The following is a 21,303-nucleotide window of genomic DNA, read 5'->3' on the forward strand; positions in this document are numbered from 1 at the left end:
TGTTCATGGTTCTACTAATATCAGGAGATTAATTAAACCACTGTTCATGGTCCTACTAATATCAGGAGATTAATTAAATCACTGTTCATGGTTCTACCAATATTAGGAGATTAATTAAACCACTGCTTATGGTTCTACCAATATTATGAGATTAATTAAACCACTGTTCATGGTCCTACTAATATCAGGAGATTAATTAAATCACTGTTCATGGTTCTACCAATATTAGGAGATTAATTAAACCACTGCTTATGGTTCTACCAATATTATGAGATTAATTAAACCACTGTTCATGGTCCTACTAATATCAGGAGATTAATTAAATCACTGTTCATGGTTCTACCAATATTAGGAGATTAATTAAACCACTGCTTATGGTTCTACCAATATTAGGAGATTAATTAAACCACTGTTCATGGTTCTACTAATATCAGGAGATTAATTAAACCACTGTTCATGGTTCTACTAATATCAGGAGATGAATTAGACCACTGTTTATGGTTCTACCAATATTAGGAGATTTATTAGACCACTGTTATAGGAAGGGGAGGGGTGAGGGGGGTATTGAGAAGGGGTTTAGAAAGGGGAGGGTTGAGGGGGGTATTGAGATGGGGAGGTATAGAAAGGGAAGAGAAGTAAGAAACCGTGAAGAGGAAACTTTATCCCTAAAACATGACAAGTGTAGCTCAGCAAGTTTTAAAATAATAACCACAAAACCAACAAGTGAAATTCTATTATTTCAGATTAAAAGTGTAAAAAGCAAGGTTGTACAATAAGGTTGGTTAATCTTGATGCGCTCCAAAATGTCGTCACCTACGATTGATTAATAAAAACCTAATATGACGTCACTTTTATCTATTTATCTTAGGAGACGACATTTTCCGTACATTGGAGCACATCGAGAATAACTTGTTTTATCAGAAAACCTTGGTGTAAAGCGTAAAATATTAAATATTTGATGGAATATCATCATAACTTTAAGTGACACTCCATCACTCTAACCTAAGCTTTCGGTGCGTATTGCATGGATCTGCAGTACTCGGACCGAAGAAATAATGAGTTTTAGTGGAGAGTGTCATGATATCGGTACCTGAGAAACCGTAATCTATTTAATAATGTAGAAGATAACGTCGTTGTTTAATTTGTTTTTAATTTCTCCATTGTTTCTGAAGACCTGAATGCGCAAGTCACTTTTAGAGAAAACAAGCAGTTTTCAAAAACTAAAATATGGATATCTAATTTACACTTGATCAGAAAAGGTTAAAAGGGTTCTGTCGTGAATCAGACATGCCACTTGATAAATGGAGGCTCATTGGAGATTACGTTTACACTCCCTTTAGATCTTTCTCATTTCAATCATATAATACATTCATCTGCAGACTTTTATTAAACAGTTTTCCTCATATTTAGAAAATACAGAAACCAGTGAAATTAGTTTTTATCGGCATAACGTTTAGGAGGGTAGTTTGGTTGTAGCTATATTAGAGGGGGGCCGGGGGCTAAATGTTTAGGAGGGTAATTTGGTAGCTATATTAGAGGGGGGCCGGGGGCTAAATGTTTAGGAGGGTAATTTGGTTGTAGCTATATTAGAGGGGGGCCGGGGGCTAAATGTTTAGGAGGGTAATTTGGTTGTAGATATATTAGAGGAGGGCCGGGGGCTGAATGTTTAGGAGGGTAATTTGGTTGTAGCTATATTAGAGGGGGGCCGGGGGGAGGCTCAGGAAGAATTATCAGTATAATGATGATAATAATAATACTCAGAAAATCAAAAAAATCACATTTGTTATTTATACGGAGGTTAAAAGCAAACTATTGCAGCTAAGCGTTTTTCATCTTGAAATCCACTGTGATATCTTTTAAACGAGAGTTAAACGTAAATGCTTGATCCATCAATTTTAGTTATCTCTTCCGTGTAAGACCACCACGAGAAATCCAAGAGTAATTATTCTCTACAACAGGCCCGGGGTTACAAGATACGAAGAACTACTTCTTGATCCCAGAACGCACAATACAAAAGTTTTGGCCTAATAAGTCCAAAGTGCTGAAGATATGACATGTTTTTTAGAGTTAAGCTGAAATCTTTCTAAATCAAAATATGTTTTTTTATCCGACGATATTTTATTTTAAAATGTTTCTTGAACTTGTAGAAGTATACTTTCTGCTCTATTGGTTTTAAGACTTTTTCAGAGAGATAAATTTAATAACAAAGATTGAAGATAAATGAAAGAGTCTATATCTAGAAATGCATTTCTCATATATCTATGTTTGTGCGTGTGTGTGTGTGTTCGATATACTTTTATGTTATCTTTGTTGCACTGTGACCCTGAAGCAAAAATCCTTTGCAATTTTTTATGTCTTTTCAAATCGAACAAATTTCTATTCAAAGATAAGAGAGCGTTCAGATATTTTCGTAAAGGAACAATTATGAATTCTATTAAATCTTTTTTAAATGGATCGTAAAGTAAAAATACACTGAAACCTGAGCATTTTAGGGTTGATCTCGACCTATAAGAGTTCTATCTTATGTTCCTGTCTCAAGAAATTGATATAAAACTGTGTCAAAATTATACCAAAACTCATTTATGTGAAATCTGTCTGTATTACGTGACAATAACACTGCACTGCCATTGGTTGAAGTTCTGATAACTTGATACAGACGTATCAATTATATGTATTAAAAATGAAAAATTATCAAATTTCTCGTGACAGGAACATCAGATAGAACTCTCATGGGTCTCGATCAACTCCTAAAATACTCAGGTTTCAGCCTATAATCCCTTTCGTTTTTCCTTAACAGTCCCTTTAAAGGGATTTTTTATTTAATTGAAAGAGTGGAGTGTCTGATTCACAGGTACACACTAAAAAGCTTTATCGGAAAAAGAATAAATAAGATATCCATGTTTTTATTTATGAAATCTGCTCTTCCACATCATTTATTGATTAAGGTTTTCAGGATACCGTTGCGAATCACCCATGCAAATCTTTTTTAAAGGGAGTGAGCGGCAATGTATGGTTAAACTGAATATATAGTATTGTGGAAAAATTTAGTAGGACATATAAAACGTTTTAATGATTACTGAGTTTGAACGCAAAGTCGACGTCCAAAATCATGAATTTGGGTGGGTACGTTTTCAGAATCGTTTATATTTAAATTTTTAAATAACGACGACAAAAATGTAAACAAAATTCTACAGTAAACTATTAATCGTTGCTTAGGAACAGGTTGAGAAAATAAAAATTAACTCTTATCATCGAAAATAAGTAATATTATTCAATTATTAGTTTCTATAATCTCTTATTATTCACAAAGATTTTCTGCAGATTTTCTGGAATTTATATTTAAAAGACGACATTTGAAAGTTTTTTATAAATCTGCATGACAAATTCATAGAAAATAAGAAATTAAATATAATGAAAACGAAATTATTGATTCTAATATTGATAAACCTCTAATTAGTTTACTATGGAATTTTTACTATATTTTTTGTCGTTGTTATTTGATGATTTAAAAAAACCTTTTCTGAAAACGTACGCACCCAAATTCATGATTTTGAACCTCAACTTTGCACTCAAACTCAGTAATTATGTAGTAAATGCCGTACTCTTAAAACTTCGTCCAGAACTGTATCAGTCCGGGAACAACCTGTCCGCTATAAAAGTCAAACAGGACACGATACACAGGGCTACAAGCCAGTGAACTATTCACAATATTTCGCAGAAATATATCATCGTATTAAAGCTAATCACAATACGTAGCTAGTCTAGTCGCATTACAAGTTGTGTTCATTTAAGGATTAGCGCATCTAGATCTACAGACAATGTACTACGCAATTTAAATAGGCATGTTCAAACTGAATTTATTACAATTACACATTGTGGAAACGTTTTATATGTCTGAAATGAATCCTAAAAAAATCTTCTACAATACTGCATACTCAGTTCAACCACAATACGTACATTGCCGGTCACTCCCTTTAAATTACGACGATAGTCCCTTAAAACTTATGAAAATGTAATAAAGTGTAAGTGATCAATCCGCTAAATACAGCTGGTACATATTTTGCGATCTCTTATTGGATGAGAAGAGATGAGTACATAGGATATTAAAAAAAACAATGAGGAACTGACTTATTCCGTGGAGCAACACCACAGATACAGATTAGTGCTTCCTGAAGGGATTAACGGTACAGGAGTTCCCCCCTCAACACCACAGATACAGATTAGTGCTTCCTGAAGGGATTAACGATACAGGAGTTCCCCCCTCAACACCACAAATACAGATTAGTGCTTCCTGAAGGGATTAACGGTACAGAAGTTCCCCCCTCAACACCACAGATACAGATTAGTGCTTCCTGAAGGGATCAACGATACAGAAGTTCCCCCCTCAACACCACAGATACAGATTAGTGCTTCCTGAAGGGATCAACGATACAGAAGTTCCCCCCTCAACACCACAGATACAGATTAGTGCTTCCTGAAAGGATCAACGATACAGAAGTTCCCCCCTCAACGTTCTTCAAAACAAAATGATAAAAAATGTTGGGATTATGTTTTTTTATTGGAACATAATTTCCAACATTAATGAAAGATAAATTGAAATGATAGATGTGCATTTCTGATAGTGTTTACACAATTTAATCATCAGTGCACTTGGTTCTACTGCAGAGTGTACTCTTTGGTGCAGTCTTATAACAACTCTGCCAATTTTCTCAAAGAGTAAAATATTTATAAATTCTGTTAAAAATAATCTTAAAAAAAAAACATAAATTTATTTCTGTTTTTAAGACCAAGGAAATGTTTAAAAAATGTGTAAATTACAAGCATGATGACTTTAGAGTTTAGTCACTAAAATAGTTACTGATCACACACTGGATCGTTCTGCCTTTGTATTATTTAGAAAACGGGTCAACTACATACTTGGTACATCAGACGGGCTGATACGAGTAAAGACTAGACCAGAATCCTGGTCTTGGTTCGGATCATGCTACAATTGTACCGGAGTGATCGCGATCTATCAGTTCAATTCTGATTTTTAAATTTTACCTAAACCACTTTGTCAATATAACCCAGTTCTGTAAATGTTTCCCTAGTAGGGGTTTAAATATTTTGCTTAAATGCTCTTTTGGAGATTATTTGGTTGTTATGATCACAATCCTCTCTAAGGAATTACCAATTGGAGTAAATGCATGAGAAACATTTTTCTAGGCAAAGCTAATCTTTTTATCGAGAAAATGTAAAATCATTCAAAAGTATGTTTGTGGAGTTTAAAAAATCTTTTATTCGAAATAATTTGAAAACTTCTTAACATATATTTGAAAAAAAGTTTTTCACTGAAATTTTTTCGAAAATATCCAAAGTAATTGTTTTAAATTTAACAAAAGATATTTAGGGAATTGAGTCTTTGTCAGGAACTCAAATTTTATAATCCTTATATCTTTGCAACCTGAGTGTGTAAACCTTTGATATTTCAAATGTTTATTATTTGATCAAATAGAATTCGTATTATTTATCTGTCTAACCATCTATCTGTCTATCTATCTATCTGTTTAACTAACTATCTATTTATCTATTTATCTATTTATCTATCTATCTATCTAACTATCAATTTATCTATCTATCTATCTATCTAACTATCTATTTATCTATCTATCCTTGAACAACTGCAATCCTTTCCCTAATTACTTGCAGTACCCACTAGACTGCAAACAAAATGCAAATAAAATGCAAATTTTTTGCAATGATTTACAAAACTTCAGTAATTAATCTTTTCTGCATTCATTCCTTTATTTTAAATTCAGGTTCTTTTGAGACGTAATTTAAAGAGATGAAGAGACCCAACAAATATAGAAGGCACGGCATTGTCCGATTCATATTGTTACCCTTTCAACCCTTGGCGGATACCATTTAAACCCTTGGGGGTACTTAAAACCTTGGAGGATACCCTTTAAACCCTTTAATGATACTCTTTAAACCCTTCAAGGATACCCTTTAAACCTTTGGCGGATACCCTTTACACCCTTGGAGGATACCCTTTAAACCCTCGGCAGATACCCTTTAAACCCTTGGCGGATACCCTTTACACCCTTGGAGGATACCCTTTACACCCTTGGCGGATACCCTTTAAACCCTTGGCGGGTACCCTCTAAACCCTCGGCAGATACCCTTTAAACCCTTGGAGGATACCCTTTAAACCCTTGGAGGATACTCTTTACACCCTTGGCGGATACCCTTTAAACCCTTGGCGGGTACCCTCTAAACCCTCGGCAGATACCCTTTAAACCCTTGTAGGATACCCTTTAAAACCCTTGGCGGATTCCCTTTAAACCCTTGGAGGATACCCTTTAAACCCTTGGCAGATACCCTTTACACCCTTGGCGGATACCCTTTAAAACCCTTGGCGGATACCCTTTAAACCCTTGGAGCATACCCTTTAAACCCTTGGCGGATACCCTTTAAACCCTTGGAGGATACCCTTTAAACCCTTGGCGGATACCCTTTAAAACCTTGGCGGATACCCTTTAAACCCTTGGAGGATACCCTTTAAACCCTTGGCGGGTACCCTTTAAACCGTCGGCGGATAAGTGATGATGAGATATCCTTAATTTTCTGTTTGATTATTTTTAATTCGATTTCTATAAAAAAAAGTTTTATGATATAATTACTGTAATTTTTGCTGAGAAAAAGTTGCAAATTCTACCATTGGGAATCAAACATGCCACTTATGATACAGAAAGAGTTAGAGTCCAGTACTTGTATCCTTACAAACTATATGGTTTGATGAATATTCTAAATTGTCTCAAAAAAACATCTTACTTCTATGTTTCCTGCAAGTCATTTGTGATTTAATTAAAGATAGTTTGTCAACTAACTGAGAACATACGGAAGAAATTAAAAGTTTTAGAGAAATGGAAAATGAAGGTTTACTGAGTTGTTAGGGGGTAGGGGGGGGGGTTCCCTTTAAGAGAGAAGGGGGGGGGGGTGTTCCCTTTAGGAGAGAATGTCAACATAACTTCAACTGATTAAAAGTGTCATGTCCGATTAACAGATTATACACCTTATCTACAGCAATAAGAAAGCTATTGTCTACTTTAAGAAAAAAGAAAAATTTTAATGTTTTTTTAATTTTGAGACAAATAAACGAGTATATCTCAGTCATTTTTGAACATATGCATGAGTATTGTGTTGAACGTCAAACTCTCTATCCGACATTTTAACTCTTTGAAAAATGAGTTACATAGAATTACATGGGTAGTCCCTTTCCATAACCACGGCTAAACTGATCTGAGCTGGGAACTTTAGAATGGTGGATATCAGGATTAATGCTTAATCCTCCGTTTTTGCTAATCTCAAGACTGACATAATCTCGAGATTATGCTAGTCTTGAGATTAAATATTTAGATCAACAAATTGGATTCTAAGAACGCCAGATTTGTTTGTTTTCTTGACTGGAAGGGCCTTCACTTAATTTCTCACCCATTTATTTATTAATACATTAGTTAAAATTGGATAAAAAAAGAATATCAAACATATTATCAAATATTTTTCTTCGCCAATTAATTTACAAAATGGCCGACAACAAATTCTTGATTTATCATAAATTGCGTATTTCTCTAATGGGATAGAAATTATTTTCAAGGCTGTCATTGGTCAATACAATTTACGAACTATATTACTGCACTCTCATTGGAGAAAATAATGTACGGATATCCTAAGAGAGAGAAAAAGAGTGGATTAAGGCTAAAATTAAAAAGTTTCCACAGTGGATATTCGGATTAAGTAGTTGGGATTAAAGGTTATCCGCTCTAAAGTTCCCAGCTATGATCCAAGTTTTGTCTGGCAACTCACATGACCACAGGGAAGGATTTTAGACCGCCAAACAAGAAAAAAATGAGTCAATTTTAATGGAGAAATCCGCGAACAAACTGGCCACTTTCAGAAGAACAGATAAAAGCAAAGCTTGTTAATGCCTAGTAAACAAAGAGAATAGAATAAATATATTCTATTCTCTTTGCTAGTAAACTATACAGACAGATGTACAAAGGTACTCTAGGTTTGCTACTTACATTTTATAATCCTCTGTATGATGAGAAATGAACCTAGGATCCTGTGTATAAGTGATACTTCCAATCGTTAGAATATGCAGATCCCGTCCTCGTATCCAGGATACCTAGATAGTAGGAAAATACAAGAATATGCAGATCCCGTCCTCGTATCCAGGATACCTAGATAGTAGGACAATACAAGAATTTCACCTTTTTGAAAGATATAGGGATTAAAAAGTTTGAATTTGTGTCAAAGTCTCCTTTTCAACCCATTGTCATAGATCTTAAATATTTTAAACTATGAATTCTGTGAGATCAAAATGTTTAAAATATAAAAGGTTTACACAGATATACAGAGCGTCCCATATCATATTAGATTATCTCCAATCTTTAACACCAAAATAATACTCGAAAAACTTATCATTTTCCGCAAGAAAATTCTTATATAAGCCTTATGTTATTTTTCAAAATGATTCATTTTAATGAAATTTTCTAATTCGCCCCGAAAATCGTAATTTAGACCCGTTCTCGGTCTAATATGATGTGGGACACCCTGTAGGGAATAGAAAATCAGCGTTTGTGAAAAAAAAACTCTTTAATACCGCGCAGAAAAAGAGGATCTTAGAATTATTCACGTAATCACGTTCAAGGATACATGGGTATCACTAAATTTAGATAATTCTCCAAAATTAAAATTGTATTTTATTTTTCTAGAATTTCAAAACTAAGGTTTGGAAGAATGCATATATTCCAAATATAAAGTTCAAGTTGTTGATTTTAAAAGACTGAAACTTATAAAAAGTTTTCAGATAAAAATATAAAAATGCAGGCCTCGTTCTTCAGATATATACTTAACTGAACACTCTATAGGATTTCAAGGAAAATAAAAAGAAACGAGTCACAAATATTTATCATTGGAAAACTTTTTCTTATCCGCCATCCTTGTCACGTCCTTCCTTGTCGTGTTCCTTACATGTCACGTCCTTCCTTGTCGTGTTACTTGTCACGTCCTTCCTTGTCTTGTTCCTTACATGTCACGTTCCTTCCTTGTCGTGTTCCTTACATGTCACGTTCCTTCCTTCCTACATGTCTTTGTCAAGTTCCTTCCTTATCAGCTTTCCTTCTAACGTTCTTTCCTTTCTTATTAGTCCTTGTCACGTCCAGTTCTTTACAGCTGTCCTTGTCACGTTCCTTCTTTTCTCAGCTGTCCTCGTCTCTTTCATCATGCTCAGCTCTTCTTGTAATATTACTTCCTTTTTAGCTATCCTTGTCATATTACTTCCATCTCAGCTGTTCCCATCATATTACTTCCTCCTCAACTGTTTTTGTCATCTAACTTCCATCTGAGCTGTCCCCATCAGCTTACTTCCTTCTCAGCTGTCCATTTCATGTTACTTCCTTCTCAACTGTCCTTGTCATGTCACTTCCTTCTCAGCTGTCCTTGTCATATTACTTTGTTAAGTCACTTATTTCCCATCTAGGGTTCCTTGTTAAGTCCCTTATTTCTCATCTAGCGTTCCTTATTAAGTCCCTTATTTCTCATCTAGCGTTCCTTATCAAGTCCCTTATATCTCATCTAGCGTTCCTTGTTAAGTCCGTTATTTCTCATCTAGCGTTCCTCGTTAAGTCCGTTATTTCCCATCTAGCGATCCTTATTAAGTCCCTTATATCTCATCTAGCGTTCCTTGTTAAGTCCATTATTTCTCATGTAGCGTTCCTTGCTAAGTCCCTTATATTTCATCTAGCGTTCCTTGTTAAGTCCTTTATTTCTCATCTAGCGTTCCTTATTAAGTCCCTTATTTCTCATCTAGCGTTCCTTGTTAAGTCCCTTATTTCTCATCTAGTTTTCCTTGTTAAGTCCGTTATTTTTCATCTAGCGTTTCTTATTGAATCCCATCCTTCATCTTTTATTTTTAGTTCTTTCTCTAACAGTTCTTTCTTTTTCATTTTTGTTCTTTTTAAAAATCTTTTCATTTCTAGATCTTCATGATCTAATATTTCTCCTAATCCTTCTCTTTCTTCCCTCTCCTTTTATTTTATTCATCATTCTTCCTTGCTTTCCTTCTTCTTACTCTCATAGTATCTTTCTTCTCTGTTTTCTTCACAGATTGTTAACGTCAACTTATTGCATTATTTATTTATTATATTACTGTACTTCTTCTTTGTTTAAGTTATTGTAACAAGCTTTGTTAAATCTTTATTATTATTTTAATTATTTACCGCAGTATCTCCTAGGTTTGTTACTCTGCACTCAATACTAGCTCTTCCTCCTACCGGAGCAAATACTTCAGTTTGAACACTATCATTGAACCAGGGCTCAGGGGGGACCTGGAGCAAGGTATCTGAACCTGGAGAATAGTTTGAAGATCGTACATGAGATCCTCTCTTCTCAACGCTCAACCTCACAACTAAAATACAAAAAGAAAGCTAATTCTATACAATAAAACAAGACATTCGTAAATGCATATATACGTTGCGTATAGCCGGCCAAACGGCTGGACCGATTGGGCTGAAATTTGTTGTGGACACTCATGGGTTGTTAGGAGGTGTTATAGGCTAAAAAAAAATCAAAATATTTTTTTTTTTAAATATTTGTTCTAATTTTTTTTCACGGGCAATGCCGGGCCCTTCAGCTAGTAATAATATAAACTAGCTGGAGTGCCTTGAGGTTAAACGTTTATTCATAGCTTCATAGTAAAGGAATATTTAGGATTATTTTATCAAGAATTATTCTTATCAATTAATGCCGCTAATTATTTCAAAGCTCAAAGTTGATTCTCATCATCTCAGGCTATATTTAAACTGTTATGTTACATGAGACACCGTGTGTTAAAAGAGAAGCTTAATAACTCAAGAAAATACCAGTATTTGCTTACTTAACTTTTCCTTGACCTAGTATTAAAGTTGCGTATGAACTTCATTCCTTAATTTCACCTTTATATAAGGTTTGGTTGTCCACCTATAGTCTTGTAAACTTGAACAATGTTATTCTACTCTTTATATAAGGTTTGGTGGTCCAACTATAGTCTTGTAAAATTGAACAATGTTATTCTACTCTTTATATAAGGTTTGGTGGTCCAACTATAGTCTTGTAAAATTGAACAATGTTATTCTACTCTTTATATAAGGTTTGGTGGTCCAACTATAATCTTGTAAAATTGAACAATGTTATTCTACTCTTTATATAAGGTTTGGTGGTCCAACTATAGTCTTGTAAACTTGAACAATGTTATTCTACTCTTTATATAAGGTTTGGTGGTCCAACTATAGTCTTGTAAACTTGAACAATGTTATTCTACTCTTTAGTCCGTACGCAGTATTTACTCTGTAAACAAAGAACATAATCATCATGTTTGAAACTATTTGAAAAGTATAAGAACCATGTTAAAATTTCCAAATTAAACCCTGGTCTTTTTTAATATTTTTACAGAAATCTCATGAGAACTGAATTTAGACTAAAAGAGACTAGTTTGAATAAGTGGATTAATATTTAAATAAGTGGATTGAGTATTTGAATAAGTGGATTGAATATTTGAATAAGTGGATTAATATTTAAATAAGTGGATTGAGCATTTGAATAAGTGTGTTGAATATTTAAATAAGTGGATTGAGTATTTGAATAAGTGGATCAATATTTGAATAAGTGGATTAATATTTGAATAAGTGAATTAATTATTTGAATGAGTGGATTAAATGTTTGAATAAGTGGATTAAATATTTGAATAAGTGGATTGAGTATTTGAATAAGTGGATTGAATATTTAAAAAAGTGGATTAAATATTTGAATAAGTGGATTAATATTTAAATAAGTGGATTGATCATTTGAATAAGTGGATTGATCATTTGAATAAGTGGATTAATATTTAAATAAGTGGATTGATCATTTAAATAAGTGGATTGATCATTTGAATAAGTGGATTAATATCTAAATAAGTTGATTGAGTATTTGAATAAGTGGATTGAATAATGAAATGAGTGGATTGAGAATTTGAATAAGTGAATTTGATTCTGGAATAAGTGGATTGAGAATTTGAATAAGTGAATTTGATTCTGGAATAAGTGGAATAAATATTTAAATAAGTGGATTAAATATTTTAAAAGTGGATTCTTTGATGAATGTAAGGGATTACAAGATTAGAAGAGTTGGTGGTTGAAGAGGTTTAAATCCTTATCAGTAGAACTATACAGTTGATAAATGGATCTAGTTTCAGGCAGATTTAAAACAGAAAACCTGCACACAGAAATAAGAATAATAGAAGAAATTACACAATTATAAAAACATTAAGAAATTTCTGATTTGTTGATAATGGAAATAGAAAAGTTTTGCTAAAAATAATTCAGCTAGTTTTGCATTAAAAGAGAATAAAAATGATTTTTTTTAATTCCTTTATTGTATTTGTGAATCTTTATCTCTTATTTTTTCTTACTTATTCCTCCAATTGTTCTTACTTATTCCTCCTATTTTTCTTATTATTCCTCCTTTTGTTCTTATTTATTCCTCTTATTGTTCTTATTTATTCCTCCTATTTTTCTTATTTATTCCTCCTATTGTTCTTATCTATTCCTCCTATTGTTCTTATTTTACTTATTTATTCCTCCTATTGTTCTTATTTATTCCTCCTATTTTTCTTATAATTCTCCTCTTTTTCTTATTATTCTCCTATTTTTCTTATTTATTCCTACTATTGTTCCTATAATTCTCCTATTTTTCTTATTTATTCCTCCTTATTTATTTTCCCTATTGTTCTTATTTATTTCTCCTATTATTCTTATCATTCCTGCTATTATTCTTATTTATTCCTCTGATTGTTCTTATTTATTCCTCCTATTGTTTTTATCAATTCCTCCTATTGTTCTTATTTATTTTCCCTTTTGTTCTTATTTATTTCTCCTATTATTCTTATTATTCCTGCTATTGTTCTTATTTATTCTTCTTATTGTTCTTATTTATTCCTCCTATTGTTTTTAGCTATCCTCCTATTGTTTTTATCTATTCCTTCTATTGTTCTCATTTATTCCTCATATTGTTCTTATTTATTCCTCCTATTGTTCTTATTTATTCCCCCTATTTTTCTTATCTATTCCTCTTATTGTTCTTATTCATTCCTCCTATTGTTCTTATTCATTCCTCTCATTGTTCTTATTTATTCCTCTTATTGTTCTTATTGTTCTCCTATTGTTCTTATTTATTTCCCCTATTGTTCTTATTTATTCCTGCTATTGTTCTTATTTATTTCTCCTATTGTTCTTATTTATTCCTCCTATTGTTCTTATTCATTCGTCTCATTGTTCTTATTTATTCCTCTTATTGTTCTTAATTATTTCTCCTTATTTATTTCAACTATTGTTCTTATCTATTTCTCCTATTGTTCTTATTTATTTTCCCTAGTGTTCTTATTATTCCTGCTATTGTTCTAATTATTCTCTTATCGTTCTTATTTATTCCTCCTATTGTTCTTATTCTTTCCTCCCATTGTTCTTATTTATTCCTCTTATTGTTCTTATTCATTTTCCCTAGTGTTCTTATTATTCCTGCTATTGTTCTAATTTATTCTCTTATCGTTCTTATTTATGCCTCCTATTGTTCATATTCTTTCCTCCCATTGTTCTTATTTATTCCTCTTATTGTTCTTATTTAATCCTCCTTTTTTATTTCTCCTATTGCTCTTATTTATTCCTCCTATTGTTCTTATTTATTCCTCCAATTGTTCTTATTTATTCCTACTATTGTTCTTATTTATTCCTCCTATTGTTCTAATTTATTCCTCCTATTGTTCTTATTTATTCCTCCTATTGTTCTTATTCTTTCCTCCCATTGTTCTTATTTATTCCTCTTATTGTTCTTATTTAATCCTTGTTCTTATTTATTCCTCCTATTGTTCTTATTCATTCCTCCTATTGTTCCTTTTTATTCCTCCAATTGTTCTTATTTATTCCCCCTATTGTTCTTATTTATTCCTCTTATTGTTCTTATTTATTCCTGCTATTGTTCTTATTTATCCTCCTATTGTTCTTATTCATTCCTCTCATTGTTCTTATTTATTCCTCTTATTGTTCTTATTGTTCTCATATTGTTCTTATTTATTTCTCCTATTGTTCTTATTTATTTCCCCTATTGTTCTTATTTATTCCTCTTATTGATCTTATTTATTCCTGCTATTGTTCTTATTTATTTCTCCTATTGTTCTTATTTATTCCTCCTATTGTTCTTATTCATTCCTCTCATTGTTCTTATTTATTACTCTTATTGTTCTTATTTATTTCTCCTTATTTATTTCACCTATTGTTCTTATCTATTTCTCCTATTGTTCTTATTTATTTTCCCTATTGTTCTTATTTATTCCTCTTATTGTTCTTATTTATTTTCCCTAGTGTTCTTATTATTCCTGCTATTGTTCTAATTTATTCTCTTATTGTTCTTATTTATTCCTCCTATTGTTCATATTCTTTCCTCCCATTGTTCTTATTTATTCCTCTTATTGTTCTTATTTAATCCTCCTTATTTATTTCTCCTATTGTTCTTATTTATTCCTCCTATTGTTCTTATTTATTCCTCCAATTGTTCTTATTTATTCCTCCTATTGTTCTTATTTATTCCTCCTATTGTTCTAATTTATTCCTCCTATTGTTCTTATTTATTCCTCCTATTGTTCTTATTTATTCCTCCTATTGTTCTTATTTCTTCCTCCAATTTTTCTTATTTATTCCTCCTATTGTTCTAATTTATTCCTCCTATTGTTCTTATTTATTCCTCCTATTGTTCTTATTCATTCCTCCTATTGTTCCTTTTTATTCCTCCAATTGTTCTTATTTATTCCTCCTATTGTTCTTATTTATTTCTCTTTTTGAAATGTATAACTTTTGCAAGTTATGCAAAAAAATAATGTTTTTTTTTTCCTAAAATTTGTAATATTTATTAAATTCTGCTATTTTGTAAATTTTCATTTATTTTATTTTAAACTTGCTTCTGTTACACATTATGTATTATGAATATCATGTTCTATATCTGTGTAAAGTTAAATAGGCTTCCCGCATCTACATTTAATTACATTCAGTGGCACATTAATGAATAAACTTCTACATTTTTCAATTTTGCCAAAAATTTCATATTTTACCAATAAAGTTTCACCAAAAATTGCATATTTTACTAATAAAGTTTCACCAAAAATTGCATATTTTACTAATAAAGTTTCACCAAAAATTGCATATTTTACTAATAAAAGTTTCACCAAAAATTGCATATTTTACTAATAAAGTTTCACCAAAAATTGCATATTTTACTAATGAAGTTTCACCAAAAATTGCATATTTTACTAGTAAAGTTTCACCAAAAATTGCATATTTTACTAATAAAGTTTCACCAAAAATTGCATATTTTACTAATAAAGTTTCACCAAAAATTGCATATTTTACTAATAAAGTTTCACCAAAAATTGCATATTTTACTAATAAAGTTTCACCAAAAATTTAAGATTTTAATAAAAATCTAATGTTTTACTGAAACATCTAATAGTTTACAAAGAATCTAATATTTTAACAAAAATATCATATTTCACCAAAAATTTTATCATAACAAAAATTTAATATTTTAAAAAATCTAATATTTTGAAAAAATGCTGAACTCTACAATTTAATTAAAAATTGCAAAAAAAGTTTATGTCGATAAAAGTTAATCAGTAGATGGAAATCTATTAAAGAATTGAACCGTGCCAAAACCTTTAAACTAAAAGATGCTTATTTCTAGAAGTAATTATCTTCTATATATATATATTCACATTCAATTTCAAGTGGATTTAAATTAATCTTAAGGATGAAACCCCTCCCCCCCCCCTGAAATTGTTATACTACTTCTCCTAACCAAATACAGAATTTTGAAACAACTCGATTAAATTTGTAAGAACTTTGCTTTATACAATTATTATTTGTTTTTTAAATTATTTTTTTTCTAGGTATTTCTTGTCTTATTTCTCTAGGTAGTTCTTGTCTTCTTTTCCAGGTAATTCTTGACTTCTTCTCCAGGTATTTCTCGTCTAGTTTCTCCAGGTATTTCTTGTCTTATTTCTTCTGGTAGTTCTTGACTTCTTCTCCAGGTAGTTCTCGTCTAGTTTCTCAAGGTAGTTCTTGTCTTGTTTCTAATGGTAGTTATTGTCTTGTTTCTCCAGGTAATTCTTGTCTTATTTCTCCAGGTAGTTCTTGTCTTCTTCTCCAGGTAGTTCTCGTCTAGTTTCTCTAGGTAGTTCTTGTCTTGTTTCTCAAGGTAGTTCTTGTCTTCTTATTAGCAAACATTAAGGCCCAAAGTAAATTACGTTGAAAATTGTCCATATAGATAAATGTAGGTGTTTACTACATTGTCTCTCCAGGTAGTTCTTGGATTGTTTCTTCATGTAGTTCTTGTCTTGTATCTCCAAGTATTTTTGTCTTGTTTCTCCAGGTAGTTCTTGTCTTGCTTCTCCGGGCAGTTTTTGTCTTGTTTCTCCGGGTAGTTCTTGTCTTATTTCTCCAGGTAGTTCTTGTCTTATTTCTCCAGGTATTTCTTGTCTTCTTCTCCAGGTAATTCTTGTCTTATTTCTCCAGGTAGTTCTTGTCTTCTTCTCAGGTAGTTCTCGTCTAGTTTCTCCAGGTAGTTATTGTCTTGTTTCTCAAGGTAGTTCTTGTCTTCTTATACAGGAAGTTCTCGTCTAGTTTCTCCACGAAGTTCTTGTCTTGTTTCTCTAGGTATTTCTTGTCTTATTTCTCCAGGTATTTCTTGTCTTATTCTCCAGGTATTTCTTGTCTTGTTTCTCCGGGTAGTTCTTGTCTTGTTTCTCTAGGTATTTCTTGTCTTGTTTCTCTAGGCAGTTCTTGTCTTATTTCTCCAGGTATTTCTTGTCTTCTTCTCCAGGTAGTTCTTGTCTTGTTTCTCTAAGTAGTTGTTGTCTTGTTTCTCAAGGCAGTTCTTGTCTTATTTCTCCAGGTAGTTCTTGTCTTGTTTCTCAACGTATTTTTTGTCTTGTTTCTCAAGAAAGTTCTTGTCTTGTATCTTCAATTATGTTCTGGTTTTGTTTTTCCAGGTATTTTTTTGTCTTATTTCCCGAGTTAGTTCTTGTCTTGTTTATCTAGGTAATTCTTGTCTTGTTTCTCCGGATAGTTCTTGTCTGTTTCTCCAGGTGAAAAATAAAGCTTGGAGTGATTTAGCTCTGGGTGCAGTCTGGATCTGATGATTGATGAGTCTGAATCTAGTTCTTTATAGGTTGGATTTATCAACTCAACCTGAGGCATGAAGCTCGAAACTTTAACTTTAGGATACATGATACAGGATACAGGATACATGATACAGAGAACAGGAATGCAGGATAATGATTACATGATACAGAATCCTAGATACAGGGTACATGATACTGGATACAGGATACAGGATACATGATACAGGATACAGGATACAGGATACAGGATACAGGGTACATGATACAGAATACAGGATACAGGATACATAATACAGGATACAGGATACATGATACATGATAAAGGATACAGGATACAGGATACAGGATACAGGATACAGGATTCAGGATACAGGATACACATGATACTGATATAAAAGATACAGGATACATAACACATGATACTGATATAAAAGATACAGGATACAAAAAGATACAGGATACATAACACATGATACTGATATAAAAGATACAGGACACAGAACACATGATACTGATATAAAAGATACAGGATACAAGGTAATAATTGAAAATAATTGAAAATATATTTTCCCTTTGATACAAATCCTAGATCAACAGTGCATTAACTCTAATTGTAAGCTTTCAAGCTCTTTGCTATAGCATGGTAAGTTTTCTCTTTCACTGTAAGTTTTGCTCTTTCACAGTAAGTTTTTCTATTTCATTGCTCGATTTACTCTTTTCTGTGTATTGACTCTTTTATGGGTAAGTATTTACTCTTTTATGGGACAGTATTGACTCTTTTATGGATAAGTATTTACTCTTTTCTGGGAAAGTATTTACTCTTTTATGGGTAAGTATTACTCTTTTATGGGTAAGTATTTACTCTTTTATGGGAAAGTATTGACTCTTTTATGGATAAGTATTTACTCTTTTCTGGGTAAGTATTTACTCTTTTATGGGTAAGTATTTACTCTTTTATGGATAAGTATTTACTCTTTTATGGGTAAGTATTTACTCTTTTATGGGTAGATATTTACTCTTTTATGGGTAAGTATTTACTTTTTTATGGGTAAGTATTGACTCTTTTATGGGTAGATATTTACTCTTTTATGGGTAAGTATTTACTCTTTTCTGGGAAAATATTTACTCTTTTCTGTGAAAGTATTTACTCTCGACAGGGTTAGTATTTACCTAACTATCGGCATTGATATGTTCTAGATCAAAATATTTCCAGTTTGCAAAATGGGATGCATGAGTTAGGGCTGGGTAAAGTTCCGTTAACGAAGCGAAGGTTTCCGAAAATAAACGGAAGAGTCATTTAAAGAACGGCAAAAACTGTTAATTTTTAAATCATTAACGAAATGGATTAGTTGTTTTTGAAACATAAATAAATAAATAAAATAATGAAAAGTGAGAAATGGGATAAATACATACTCTTAAGTATGCCGGATGCATGGTTTATTTACAAGTACATGTGAAAATAAATGTTTTTGGGGTCAAAGAATCCATTTCCGGGATAAGTAGACATAGAAGAAGACATACTCTCCGCTACCGTTCCAAACTTTATTGGCAACTACTGTAGGATTTCTATATTTTTTATTATTGTTACTAGACTTTAAATATTAGATTTTTAAAGGGAGAGACTGGCTAGACGTGGCAGCTGAGCTGAAAGTGCAGTATTGTAGAGAAAAAAACTCCAGGATACATTTGATACCAATGAGAAATTTGTACTGTGTACAATTCTAAAATAAGAGTGTAAAGTCATTTGTATTATTTTACTATTTCCAATCTCGTAAAGTTTTGCAATAGTTTTGCATGAATAAACATTAGGCATCGTTGAACAACACCACACAAAAAAAACATTTAAGTAAATGTTGCTTTTATTGTAATTTTGTGTTTCAAATTTACCTTTTGCCTCGTTTTTTTCTTCATTTTGAAACAAAGCGAGACGTGTGAAACCTTTTTTTTAAATAACAAAATATTTTCACCATTTTGTTTTCATTCTGTGAAATTAAGTTCCCTGATTTAATGAATTCAGACAGCATCTGTAGGTTGTAAACTATAACTTAGCTAAAGTCCTACTCCTCCACTAACGTTCGTTTTCTTTACTATATTTTCAATTTTTCGTTTTCGGTTTAACATTTTCAAAGTTTTCTTACCTGTGAAATGTCCGCAAATTATGAAAAGGATGAATTCGATTTTCAGCATTTTTTCTGAAATTTTAAATTTTTACATTTCCAAAAAGAGGTTTTTAAATAAAAAGTATAGTTAAGTATGTGTCTAAATGTAGTTTCTCAAAACAAAACAAAAAACATTAATTCTGACCTAACAGAAATTTTGAAATTTTTAGAAAAGAAAGAAATTTTTTGCTAAATATTATGCATGCATTTGTTATGATTTCTTAAAAAATAGAGTACAGGATTAATATGAAGTTTTTGGTCTTACTTTTATTTTGAAATGATAATATTATGAAACCACAAAGAAGAACACTGACCTCAAACTCAAAATCTTTAATATTTCCTTTATTTTTGCAACCTGATGGTGTAAACCTATAATATTTCAAACTTTGACTATTTGATCTAATAGAATTGATGGCTTTAAAAATAAAAGGTAAACGACATTAAGTAGTATAATTAGAAAAGTAGAGTTTAAGTATGTTTTCAGTTTCTAAGTTAATATTATAAACACTGATTTATTAAACGTAATATATTGGCGTCGTAAATTATTTCCTCATTATTTGGATTAGATTTATTTAGCTGTGTATGGAAAAAGGAATAATTATGAATAATTAATTGCTTTATTACTAATTTATAGAAAGCGGTTATATAATGGGTTTTTTGATTTAAAACTTTTCCTGGGAAAACAGAACATAAAAAATTTAATAATGGCCGAAAAAAGATCGAGTTTGCAATTCAAACAAAATTGCTGAAATATTTCGATTTAAATGATCAAATAAATAGGGTCGCGAAATTTTGCTTTCAATTATTTAAATGAGTAAACATTTCGCTCAAAATAGCGCAAAGGTCCAAATTCGTTTCCTAAACATCAAAGGTTCTTAAAAATCTTTGTAAAAATCCTGCTGGTGTGGGAATTTTCAAAAGTGCGTCCGTACCCCGTACAGTGCGTCATAACTTTGCGTCCGTACTCTGTACAGTGCGTCATAACTTTGCGTCCTTGCTCCGTACATTGCGTCATAACTTTGCGTCTGTACTCCGTACATTGCGTCATAACTTTGCGTCCACAATGTACGTCCTTATTGTGAATAAATGTAATAATGCTTCCGAAAAAGTGCATCCGCATAAATGCGTCATTGTTTTCAACTGAGAATGTTGAATGTTGCCAACAAAAATTTCCCGATTAGGCTTTTTTTGTCTAATATATGATTTATATGTCCTTAGTCCTACTTTTCAAGGCCTGCTCATTAAAACTAAATCTAACTTCTAACTTTATGGGTTGGTGATCTAAGAAGGGTTTATAACAAGTTCAAAATGTTCAAAATTTTAGATCTGTAGCTTTATTAATACATAAGTATTTATTTTTATTATTTAAGAACACCGACCAGCTGTTTGACCGCCCACCACTCTACCTTATGCATCAAACAAAACAAAAAATTAGCAACATTTGTTTACAACTATGAAGTTAAAAAAGTGAAGAAGTTTGCAGAGCGGTTCTAGGGTAAGCCATTTTAAAGTCATAAAGAAAAAACCACAGGGGGGTGGAAATCCCCCCATCTCGCATGTTAGGGTTAAGAACACGTAAACTACTCTAGTGTCAACATCTTCTCTCTGTATTCAACCTAAAGAATAACTCCAGAGCTATAAACAAAGCATAAAAAGGACTGCATATTATTCTATGCAATGAAAAAGGAAACATTAAACTGTGAAAAGAATAAAAAATGTTTTTCTACAGTCTAGAGTATTTTACATTTACTAGAGGGGGGAGGAGGAGGAGGAGGAGGAGGAGGCGAAGGAGGAGGAGAAGGAGGATGCATGCAGTCTATGTCAACTTAATGAACGTAATATAATTTATAATTTTTAGTTTAAAACGCAAATGCAGACAAAAAAGGAGAACAAAATATGTTTAATTGGTCAAATTTTGAT

At 31.9% G+C, this 21,303-nt stretch overlaps 1 protein-coding gene across 1 annotated transcript in view; it reads right to left on the reverse strand.

Moving 5' to 3' along the window:
• Positions 1 to 19,412, reverse strand: part of LOC111696672 (neural cell adhesion molecule 2) — a 33,393-nt gene extending 13,981 nt beyond the window's left edge. Inside the window, exons 1-3 of the mRNA XM_023466360.1 lie at positions 19,363 to 19,412; positions 10,263 to 10,450; positions 8,064 to 8,167 (exon numbers count right to left, since the gene is read on the reverse strand). Of these exons, the coding sequence (XP_023322128.1) occupies positions 8,064 to 8,167; positions 10,263 to 10,450; positions 19,363 to 19,411 (341 nt within the window). The 5' untranslated portion in view covers position 19,412. The remainder of the gene's footprint in view (positions 1 to 8,063; positions 8,168 to 10,262; positions 10,451 to 19,362) is intronic.
• Between the last annotated feature and the right edge of the window lie 1,891 nt (positions 19,413 to 21,303).

This window comes from Eurytemora carolleeae, unplaced genomic scaffold (genome assembly GCF_000591075.1).
Source record: "Eurytemora carolleeae unplaced genomic scaffold, Eaff_2.0 scaffold256, whole genome shotgun sequence".
Taxonomy (NCBI): domain Eukaryota; kingdom Metazoa; phylum Arthropoda; class Copepoda; order Calanoida; family Temoridae; genus Eurytemora; species Eurytemora carolleeae.